Source organism: Hesperophylax consimilis, chromosome 9, assembly GCF_061612785.1.
Source record: "Hesperophylax consimilis isolate HC1 chromosome 9, BYU_Hcon_1.0, whole genome shotgun sequence".
NCBI lineage: Eukaryota > Metazoa > Arthropoda > Insecta > Trichoptera > Limnephilidae > Hesperophylax > Hesperophylax consimilis.
The window spans coordinates 17,069,497-17,082,341 of NC_142844.1; the positions used below are offsets into that span (position 1 = coordinate 17,069,497).

The following is a 12,845-nucleotide window of genomic DNA, read 5'->3' on the forward strand; positions in this document are numbered from 1 at the left end:
CCGATGCAAAAGTTGTATGAAAATTTCAAGATCCCCCATTTAAATTTTAATTAAAATTACTCATAAATTGTGATATTTTCATACGGATTATAATCTTAGAAATATGTTATTATCTGTCACGATTGGAATATTAGCAAAAACATTTTCAATTCGGTTGTTATTTACACAAATCCATAACAAACCACTTCACGCTGTTGATTACATATCCAAACACTATTCACAAAAATTAGTCTATGTTTACAAATTGGTTATAATAATAAAAATAGTTGATGTAACTTTATTATTTACAAAACAAATTGTGAACAATTTATACATCATCATTATTTATAAACGCTTATTAGGCTGTAATTTTATTCATTATTTTTAATAAAAGCTAAAATGTACATTGCATTTTTTACAAGCAAGCAACGATATAAAAAGCAAAGTGAGTTTGTAGGTTTTAAAATCAATATTTACATTAATTGTATGCAATTAATTTTTCTCAGAAATTTGTTATCTTTGGAGCCAATGTATGATATTATTTGGGTTCGGAGAAGAATATGACATTCAGAAGTACAGAGACAAGAATTTGACAGTAAATTCCACAATTATTATTTTTCCATTTATTAAAAAATCTACTTAAAAACTGGTATGTAATAACATTTTTTTACTTTGCTGTACATATTGTGTAGGTTTTCCTGTTAAAATTAAGCGAATATTCTTTATAACGTTTATTAAAAGAGATTATAATATTATAAGTGAAAATCATTTTTAAGTCATCTTTTATGAAAGATTTACCTACCAAAAACGAGTGACAAAAAAGTGTTCTAGGGTTTATTGTTCATAAAAAAAGATAACAAGTTCATTAATTGAATTATAATTTTTAAAGTTTGCAAAATACAATTTAAAAACAATAAAATACTGTTAATATTTACAGATTACTTGGTTTTAGGCCATGGGAAACATTGCATTTAAAGTAAATACATTAATTTTACAATACAATACATTGTAATTGGTTAAAACATTATTAATATTAAGGTCATCAATTTTCAATGGATATGCACAATCGCGCAATAATAATTATTAAAATATGCAAATAAGTATAAAAATAAATAAGCTAAAACATTTCGTTGGGGAAACCTCTCGATATTTTCTAATTTACTTTAAGAAGCTTTAAAGTATTATTATATAAGATGAAATATTTAATAATGACAAAAAATTATGTTCAAAAGCAAAGGCATCATAGTTTAAAAAACATATTTATAGGCACTTGAAGAATATTACGGGGAATGTTGAAATTTAAAAAAAAAAACAGTTTCTGAAACACGAAATTTTAACTAAGTTACTATGGGATGTTGATATATTGTAATAGTGAAAATAAATTCATCATGAAACATCGCATCAAGTTCTCAAAAACACAATAAGCTTTTCATTGAGGCACTTTGTATTATGTCTCAATCTTATCCTTTACTAAAACATGTTCAATTTAACTGTTTTGAAATAATTTAAAAACTTTAAAATACACACCGGAATCATTACCGTTTAGATAATTTTATAGAGTTGTTGTATTTCTAAGGAATTGTAAAAAAATAAATAGCTCTAATTGTTGCTGATAAATTCATGAGACGCCAATGACCCTTTAGTGTTAGTTTGTTAAAAAAGCAATAGATGGCGCCAGGTATTTGCATTACGTGCAGCATGAATTTGGCGGTTCCACAGGCCTGCAAATAAAAAAGAAATTAAGATTCATGCATTTTGTAATTATCTCTTATTTTTGTATCAGATTTAGCAGGTTCTAAGAAATTTTCACAAATCAAATCAAATAATGATTTGTAATAATAAATTTTGGACCTAAAATTTAAAAAATTTTAACTATAACTCAATTTAAAAAATAAACCAACTACTGGTTATTCTTTTCTCAGAAGATTTCTTGCTATTATTTGTGGAAAATAACATAATACTTGTACATGAGAAAGAACATTATTTAGTAATTTAGATAGCAATCCCATTCTTGATTAGCTATTTCTATTCAACAAAAATGCTGTACGGGAACTCACTCATGGGTTAATTTGATATTTATGAAGCAAAATATGGACCATTCATAAGATTTATGAAAATACTGATTCAGATTTAACAAAAATGAACCGTTCTAAAAATTAAAATGTTCCGACATTGCCGAGACACATTCGTTTTTTACTGATAGTATATTAGAAAATTTGTCAATTTATTCGTTAAAGGCCTGCAGTCCCGTTTATAACAGGAATCTGAATATTTTAAATGAATTAGTAATATTTAAAAACAGTATGTTTTATCTCTACGTAACCACTGAACATATAAGCCCAAGGAATGATATTCCTATTTGAAAGTAAAGCAATATTGCCGATTTGCATCTTTTGCTTCCTACGCCCCAGAACTGCTGATTTTTTTAATTAAGTTGGTGGGTTCAACAGTTAAGATTTAAAAAATTTAAAAAATTTTGATCAATTTCAGTGGGTAAAAGGAAAAAAAATCAGCGTTGTTTTGGACAAACCTACGCGCCGACAAACCTTCTCGGGCTATCTCTTTAGTGACAATATTATAGTTTAAAAAAATGGAAATATAGACAAAAACTGAAGCAATTACAAATTAAAGGCAAGATAGACTAAAATACATTAAACATGTTACTCGTTATATTTGTAAAAACTTACATTTCGTTCTCGTAACAAGGTAAAAACACAGTAGGGATAAGTTTATTTACCTGCAGTTTGAAACAATCATTCCTGGATCATTGATGATTGAAGAAAATAGTTTAGATTTCATCTTCCTCCTTTCTTTGTTCCTGGCCAAAATGACTTGGTGACCTAGCTTCTTCAACAGGTATCCTGAAAATAAATGAAATGATTGTTTTTTAAATACGTATTGTAGTTGAAAAAAATATCGTTTATGTTAAATAGCGACAGAATATCGAATCCAAAGGGATGACAGAAGTTATTACAGGTATTTGTGTATTACTTTATCTTTCTACTGTACTCGTAATACGGAACCAGGATTACGTGAAAAATGCACAGTAGCTTTGGCGCTGATCGGAGGTGATTAAGCTCCGTGTTTTAAAGTAGGTGGCGCAATAACTTTAAAAGCAGCATGAACCCTTTCTCATTTCATAGTTTAATTAAGGTTACAGCCAATCTATACCGATGGAATCTTCAGAATATTAATGGCAGAAATTAAGGAGAAATGTAATTCTCCTCCATGTAATTATTTTCAATTTACGATAGCATCCGAACACTTCCGAGTTTGGAAAACACGAAAAACATCCGATCGCGATAAATTTACCCCGTTCAAATTAACGTTTGAAACATTGGAGAAGTAATTGAGTTCCTACGCTATGCAAATACAAAAGGTTATTTTTTACAACACATTGCATGTTAGGGCATTGTTAAAGGCTTCGAGCGCTGAGGCTTTATAATTACCACCCCCTCCTCCCTCCTCCCCGAATTACTAACTCTTCGAGATAGATGCTTTTGATTAACCGAAACTTCTTTTGCTGATACTATCTGATGAGGCTAATAACGTTGGAGTGGGTTTTTGCAGACGATTTCAACCATTAAAAGGGAATTTTTATGTTTCGTAGAAAGATATTGATCAAATTTTTCCCATCGGCCACCCACTTCATTTTAATTAGAGGTTTGCAGGAATCAGGTCAATTTAAAAATTTATTGCATTATTTTTATATTTCCAATTGTTTGTCTAAGCCTTTAGGATAATTTGAAAAAAAAAATAGGTAATGTAATCGACCCTAAAATATTTAGCGACCTTAGTTTGAGGTTCGGGAGTTCATTTTATAATATTTTATTGTATTCACAATATCAGTTTTTGACGTTAGTGGGAGTTGGATTTAACTATTTAACCTGATATTAATGTTGCGGAGTGGTTTCACAGGTATTCGGTGTAATAAGTTTTAACTCACCTAATTTGTTTTAGGAATGCCACATAATTTGAAGGAAAATGGAACAGGCAGACCAGATGTTTCCCAACATTGATTATTTAGAAAAAGAAAGATTTACAGATCTCGTTTTCTTCACAGTGGACACAACATTACTTTTTTCTACAAATAAGCTAAACATTATCGTCCAGTGTAAGTAAAACAATAACTATCCAGTTATATTAGATTTAGTAAGAATGTTTGAATAGTTTTTTTTTCTCCATTTTAAAGTCAATAAGTGGGTTATTCAAGAATCCACGCAGGTAGGATCAATTAAAATGTTAAATCGTTTATTAAAAACTCTAATTGTATGTAGATCACTAAATAATGAGATACCGTTTTGATAAATGGAAAATATATAAAGCAGCTTTCAGTATTTCAATTAGAGATACAGCGAAGAGTGCGAATAACTTGAAATAATGAAGAATGGCATGCGAAGCGCCTGTTTTAAATAAGCAGAGATAAAAAATAACAATTGTGATAGTAAAATAATTATTCCATTTGGAAATTTCTGGTAGGTTTAAGTGCTTCCATTATTTTCTTAATTAAAAATGATGGGTTAAACTTACAAGGCATGTCGAAAAACTAAGTAGCAGAGTGGGTTTTTTTACGAATTTTGGGGACTACTCTCAAGGCCTTAAATTAACAAATGGGTCATTTATTTTTCTTTCTTCGTGTATATATCGCATTCTATTTTCATAATATTACGCGGAGGTCTTAATGACTGTTGTTACCTCCCAGAAGAGCAAAGTCAATTTTGAGGGCTGATTTTTAAATCTATCGAAAATCACATTAAAAAATGATATAAATACAAATTATCAGATTTTTATTTGTCAATAACTAATAATTTAGTAAGGTTTATATTGTGAACATGACCCAGTAATGTTTGGATTTTGGATGCTCATGAATTTCAGTCATGTAAGTGGTGTGTTGAAATGGTTCTCTGCAATTAACTTCTGCATGCACTGCCTTAAGGCAGAATTTTCATACTTTATTTCTGCAAAATTTCATTACCTCATCATAGAATATAACCTTCATAACGTGGATAATAATTTCGTGTTTTGTAAAAAAATGCGTCTCTAGGCGATACCTGACAGTAATAACTGGGGTTGTGTAGACTCATATTTTAATTAATTCTGACCAATTTATTTTTATATAAATTTTTAAACGGAAACCCTCAGATGTAGGTTATTTATACTTAAAATTAATAAAAACAGTACCTTTACATCAAAATATTTTACGTAAATCGGTTTGAAAATTTTATAAATGGCTTGCAACTATAATATTAGCGTTAAGCACCAAATTTTTTTTTATTTAATCAATTTGTAACTTCCCGGGGTATTCAATTAGAAAGGTAGGTAGATTAGGGTATTCATCTGAGATTTTAGTAACACGTTTATCAGAATCAATTAAAATAAACATCGCGGAAAAATCCATTTTCTAGGCCTGTCACTTCATTTTAAAGTATTTGCTAGTGCAAATTTCACCGTAGGGCCGTCCAATACAATGGGGCCGCACATCACATATTTTTGTACACGCCTTCTTCACTTACGTCGTTAATATTCCGATTTTAAATTTTGGGTCGTCCACTCTAATAATAAAATTAAAATTGATTGAAAATTCTTCAGTTATTTGCGATACATCGTTGCATGTATGTCATTTATTAAAAAAAAAATTCTCTTTTCAAAATCTTCAAGTGGTATCAAATAAAATCTAAACAATCTATATGAATTCGAAATAAGCAATAAAAATAACATTTTCAATTATAATAACATAAATGTAACATTTATTTTTTCGATTGTTATTAGTTATTAAAGTCAAGTTTTACCATTAGGATCAGCAGATTTTTAGATTTGTAAAAATAAATTAACATATTAAATTGTTTGAACCAAATCTAGTGTAATTTTTCAATTTTTTATTTTATTTTATTTTTTTTATTTATTGAAACAAATAAACAAGGTTACAATTTTTTTTAACAATATAAACACCAATATATCAATCACTCTCCTAATAAAGCAGCTGCTTGTGTTTAGGAGAGGACAGCAAAAATATTTTTACATTTGTTTAAATTAAACAAAAAATATTAGTAATAAAACAAAAAATAACAATAAAAGTAATAAAAATAAAGGTTAGTTAATAAATGATTCAAAGAATTTAAAAGGCAAAAACATATTTCTAAACAATAAGTAAAGTTATGAGGTGGTACAAGAGTATTTTAATTTAATTTTTTTTTTATATTTTTCGTAGTTTTCTTCCGATCAAGGGGTAATTTATTAAATAATTTTACACCCTTGAATATATAGTGATGTTGTGCTGTTGTGGTTCGTGCTAGTGGCACGGTTAGTCCTCCAACAGATATTATTCTTTTGCTAATATTCAATTGTGGTAAATTATTTTTACTAAAGAAATCTTTATGTATTTGTAGAAGTGCAATTTTGTCATAAATTTTTGTAAGTGGGGGAACCGGTAAATCTTGAAAAACATTTATAGTTGGGTAGTAATATGGCTTTTTTAAGATGATTTTTATTAGTATTTTTTGAATAGTTTCCAGTGGGAGTAGGGATGATTTATATGCACCCCCCCAAGCCACGATTCCATATTGTAGGACAGAGTGCGCCAGTGCATAATAAATATCTTTTAGTATTTTTAATGATACAATATTTCTTAGTCTAAAAAATATATAGATTAGTTTTCTCATTCTGTCTACTGTGGAATTTATTTGACTTTTCCATTTAATGTTATTATCAATAATTATTCCAAGATATTTTATTTCTTTTTTACTACTAATGTTTATACAGTTTGAATTACAGGGTGCGAATTTAAGGAGGCAATTTCTTTCGTGAATTTTTATGTTTAGATTTACATTTGAGTTATTCCCTGTTAGGCTATATGGTATAAAATGGGTTTTTTCGACATTCAGTGTCAATAAATTTTCGTCAAACCATATTTTAACGATATTTATTGCATTATTAGCTGATACTACGACCTCATTCCATGAATTTCCTTCAATAGTTATAACTGTATCATCTGCGTAAGATATGATGTTTCCAATGATTGGGAGTTGAAAAAGTTCATTAACATATAATATAAAAAGTAAAGGTCCCAAAACAGTTCCTTGTGGAATTCCAAAATCTATATTTTCTATTTCACTTAATTCGTTGTTTACTTTAACCTGTTGAGTTCTTTGATAGAGATAACTTTTTAACCATGTTTTAGCTTTGCCAGTAATTCCTATATTATTTACTTTATTAATTAATTTTGAATGTGAGACACTATCAAAAGCTTTACTGTGGTCAATGAATATACATTTTTTGCCTCTATCTAATGTTTTGTAAATAAGCTTAGTTAATTCTGCAATTGCGTCTTGTGTGCTAAGTTTATCTCTAAAACCGTATTGACTAGGGTTAATACTTTTTTGGTTATCTGTATAATCAGTAATTTGTTTTTTTATTACTTTTTCGTGTATTTTTGCAATGTTGGATAATAAGGATATTGGGCGGTAATTGTTTACTTCTTTTGGATCTCCGGATTTATATACTGGGATTATAATGGCTTTTTTGTAGTTAGACGGGAATATTCCGTATTTAGTACTTACATTAATTATATGTGTAATCGGTTTGGTTAGAAAATTGCAGTATTTTTTCAAGATTTCTGTAGTTATACCGTCGTATCCTGGCGCACTACCATTTTTAAGTGATTGTATTATGTTTTCAATATTTTTTTCTGAAGTCGGTTTAAAAATTGAAAGATTGCTATTTGTTATTTTATCTTCATGTATGTCATCAGGTCGATAATTTTGGTCAATTTTATATGCAAGTTTTTGACCGACGGTAGCGAAAAATTTGTTGAAAATATTTGCGCACATTTTTGGTTCACGGATAGCATTTATTTTAGTTCCATTATTGTTTATGACATTTATTGTAGAGTTATTTTTATTATTTTTATTCATTATTTCATTTATAGTGTTCCATGTTTTTTTAGGGTTTTCTTTTGTGAGGATTATTTTCTCCCTGTAATATTTTTCTTTTGTGTCTTTGATAATTTTAATGAGTTTGTTCCGGAATATTTTGTATTCGTTTTTTACTTGGCTATTGGTAGGGTTTTTTTTGTGTCTATGAAAAGTTTTTCTTTTTTCCGGATAGATATGAGTAATCCTTGCGTAATCCATGGTTTGATTTGCCTTAATTTAGAACTTGGTTGATTATTTATAAAGGTTGTACAGTCTGCGATATGAGCATTTAAAGTTTCTTCAAAGAAGTTTGCGCACATGTCTGGGTTTTGGCAATTTAGTATTGAGGACCAAGATTCGTTACTTAATTTATTGTTTAATTTTACATTGTTCAATTTGGAAATTATGTTAATATTTTTTCTAGAGTCATTTAATCCTAAGTTTTTATTGAAATCATAAATAAAAATATTTGTATGGTGATCTGTTATATCATTTTTCCATATAATAGATTTAATTTTTTCTGTGTGTTTAATATTGCTCCATATGTGGTCCAGGCATGATGGCGATTGGTTTGCAAATTCTCTTGTGAAATTATTTACACATGATATAAAGTTCATTTCATTCATAGCATTTATATAATCTAATTTATTTTTACAGTGGTTATTAGGACCAATATTAATATTTAAATCACCTATTACGATACAATTTAGATGGTTTTTGTTACATAGTATTTTTTTTAATTCTTCTATAAATAAAGGTACATCAGAACTGTGTGTTCGATATATTGCGATTATATTGAATGGCATATTATTTAAAACAAAATTTAATGACAAACAGTTTGCTTTGCATATGTGTATTTCGGTAATATTGATATCAGTAAATTTTTCTTTAGCGTATACTACAATTCCACTATTTTTATTAATCTGATAATTTGTATTGTAATTTTTGTAGTTTGGGATGATTGGTATATTTATGTTTGCATGTATGTGCGCCTCGGATAGTATTATGAAATCTGGCTGTGAACATAATGTATTTAGGGATACCAAAAGTTCATCCATGTTTTTATTTATACTTCTAATGTTTAGGTGCAAGATTGTTAGTCTATTTATTATATTGTCATAGATCTTATTGCATTCACTGGCTGCTTCACATACGTATTCTTCTATATTTAGATTTTTATCAATTTCGCTTAAGTTAAAATTTTCCATTGTATTTATTTAGGTGTGATAAAATATGTATATAAAATTCTACGAGTAAATGAATAAGTAATAATGCTCATAATTAGTGTAACACTATTCTTGCTCGATTTCAGTTCATATTTAAAATTGTAGGTTTTGATTTTTTCTATAAGATTTATTTTATGTTTAGATAATACTCGGAGACATAGTGAGTATTTGTTTAATTGACAGCAATAATTAATTTGATTCGTTCTTCTTTTTATAATAATTACAATAAAAAATAGCGTTTGTAAGAATATATCAATAGTACAAGTGAACATATAGTGTAGAGATTTATTGCATATAGAATATTGGCAGCATGATATATGGGTTAGTAATGTATAAAATAATAATTTTGACAAATTAATAAATCTATAATTAGACTTTAGTATTCTGTAATTTACTAGCATTCGATAAATGCAGTTGTGGATTGTTATTGTATTTTCTATTTGCTGGTAGGAATATACAAATGTAGAACGTAGATGTAATGAATTGTAAAAATAAACATAAAAGTGTAGTAAGTAGAGATGTATTATCATGAAGAAAATATTTAGGTTTTTTATCTTCAATATAGAGAATGATTTAAATTTTTTGGTTTTAAATACATATATCCTGACTTTAAAGTATGTAGAATGATGAAAGATTTGTCGGTTTTTTAATGTATAAACTATATTATTATTATTTTTTATAGCTTGTGGATATTCAAAAGTACATGCGTATTTGTAAGACATTGAGAATAGATATGAAATATTTTTATAGACATCTTTAAAATTTATAACAATATTCCAGTTTTTGTTCCGTGAGAGCAAGTATTTTTTTGTAATATTGACAGTTCGTTTGATTATGGACATTTTTTTTTTAATTGTTAGTATCATTTTTGAATATTTCTTAGAATTTTCAGTTTTAATAGTAAGTATACTTGTTTTATATACTGGAGATTGATAGGGAACATCATGTTTTTTTAAAGAATATGTCATAGCATTATTAATTTTGTTAGTTTTTAAAATTTTGAAAGTGCAGGTACATGCATAATATATTGACAATAAACATGAGTTACTATGAAAAATATACCTTGAATCCAAATTAGTATTCAATTTTCTGTTGTGCGAATGCCAGCATTTTTTTATAATATAAACAGTTGGTTTTATCATTCGCATTATGATTGGTAGGAAATGACAGTTGAAATCTGTCATTTTGAAAAGTGCAGTTTACACACCTCGGTTGATTTGTTGAGGCACATTCTTTGAACAAGTGAGCAGCTCCACAGTGCGAGCAGGAAGGCGAATTGTTTTTCTCTTTCTGGTTGCAGTTTCTTGATGTATGTCCGTAACGTAGACAGAAGTAGCATTGTATTACTGGGCAGGCGTCGACAACCGTAACTCACTGGTAGCCAATGTTTATTTTTTCTTTATTCAATAGAATCTTCCTGGTTGTGCTGTCTACTTCTACTATGTAGTTAGCGGTGTCATTGTATTGTGTTTCTGGTGTGAGAATGTTTTAGTTTTCCGCGTTTGTTTTTATGATTTAATCAATGATTAATACTAAATTCGATTATCTAGACTTGGGATTCTCATTTTTTTTGGATGTAGAACCGTAAATGATTGATTTTGTATGACAAAACGCCTCTCTTTTAAATAACATTAATTAGTTATTTCTCCACCGGAAGACTTGGACCTTACTAAACGGCATCCAGTCCCAGCCTTTGCGCATATTTGATGCATAAATGGGGTCAAAATAATTTTAAGTAGCTTGAATATGGACATACTCAAACAACACAACACATCGTAGTAGAATATACCTGTCATCAGTTCTCCTGTTTCACATATGTGCTGAACCAAGTGACTGTTGGATAATCTCGGCATCCCACCTTGATCTCCACTAAGTATCCCCAACCATACGAAAATAAATAAGAGGATAATCTATATAAACCTATAGTGCAAATATTTGCTAAAGTTCTTCACTTCCAATTTCAAGTAACAATATTTCTATTAAGTCCGATATTTCACGATTTCCACAAAAAATCGACATCTGCTGTTATAATAATAATAATAATAATAATAATAATAATATTTTATTCCAGGATGTGGGGAGGTTTGTGCAATCCCACACGTCCCATATAGATATACATTTTTTTTTTGTACAATAGATATAATAAGTTATCAAATAAGGAAAACTATGCAGGGTGTGGTCTTGAGTGCGCTTGGGCCCAGCGCTCACTCAGGAGTGGCGCTTGGTGCTGGTAGGCTGCGGTCACCAACGTATTGGCGGAGGCCATTAGCCGCATCCTGGCTCCAGTGACCCGGTGTCTCATCAGGCCGGCAAATCCATTCAGTCCTAGTTCCGTGAACATTGTCGATGCGCTGCTGTATCTTCGGTATCCAAATATTATTCTACAGGCGTCATTATATTGAATTCGGAGTCGTTCCATCGAGCAAGTTCGGTAGTAACACCATGTCTCACACGTATACAGGCCAGTACAAAATGCGTTGAACAGTATTTTTTTAACGGTATTGCTGCATTTGCAAAATCTGCGGGCAATCATGTTAGAAACTATGCTAAGGCTTCTCCTTTGTCGTTCGATATCGCCATCGTCCGATAGGTTTTCATTAATAATGTGCCCCAAGTATTTCACGTTCGAACATGTATTTATTTTTGCCTCGTTAAGGTATACGGGGAGCATATTACTTGTATCTTGACTTTTTCCGTGGTGGAACGCAATCAATTCCGTCTTCTTCGGGTTGTACATCATATTATGCTGTTTTCCATATTCTTCACAAATGTTTAGGAGTAATCTTAATCCCTTGATCGACGGAGCTAGGAGGATCATGTCGTCCGCGTAGCTTATATGATTCATACATATACTGTTAACACGACAGCCCGTTCTGATGTCCAGGCGACTTGACAACTCGTCCATGTATACATTAAATAGAATGGGGGACATACACCCTCCTTGCCTTACTCCTGACCGCAAATATATCGGCTGGGAGTATGTACTTGCCCACCGTACAACATTTTCTTGCTGGGAGTGCCATCGGGATAGTATGTTTATAAATGAGGTAGGTATATTCCTAGCTTTCAATTTATCCCATAATGTTTTATGACAGACCCTGTCGAAGGCTTTACTTAGATCTAAGAAGCACCCGTATACGGTAGTTTTTCGTTTCTTGTAGAATTCTATTATTTGCTTTGCAGTATATATTGCCATATTAGTGGATAGTTTACATTTAAATCCCATCTGGTTATCTTTAGACATTAGTTTATCATTTATCTCATTTAATATTACCCTTTCAAATAATCTAGCAGTTATAGTTGCTAAAGATATTGGCCGGTAATTGCTGGAGTTAGTCATGTCAGGCTGTCCCGATTTCAGGATTGGAGTTATAATCGTTTTCGTCATTGCACCCGGTATATGGTTGTGTTTAAGTATTGCGTTGAACAGTATGTGTAGTAGTTTGGGTATGTATCTACCTCCGTATTTTATGTGTTCAATACTTAAGTTATCATGTCCCGGAGACTTACCAGCCTTAGTGCCTGTTATGGCCTTCATTATACTGCTTTCAGAGAGGTAAACGTTTTGTCCATCAAATTCCATAATATCAGGGACAGACGGTATTTCATTTCCAGAAATATCTGCAAAGGTTCTTCTAAAAGTATTAGCAATTTCCTCCGTGTTTGTAGACCCATCAATTTGGCTGGCGATTCGATTTTTTGGTTTGATCAGGTTATTGCTTTTCTTCCA

General features: G+C 30.0%; 1 protein-coding gene across 1 annotated transcript in view; it reads right to left on the reverse strand.

Annotated features, from left to right (window-relative positions):
• Positions 1–809: 809 nt before the first annotated feature.
• The window catches only part of LOC149420992 (protein O-mannosyl-transferase Tmtc2-like), a 491,943-nt gene continuing 479,907 nt past the window's right edge, over positions 810–12,845 (reverse strand). The window contains exons 10-11 of the mRNA XM_089635668.1: positions 2,717–2,840; positions 810–1,700 (exon numbers count right to left, since the gene is read on the reverse strand). Coding sequence (XP_089491794.1) covers positions 1,667–1,700; positions 2,717–2,840 — 158 coding nt within the window. The 3' untranslated portion in view covers positions 810–1,666. The remainder of the gene's footprint in view (positions 1,701–2,716; positions 2,841–12,845) is intronic.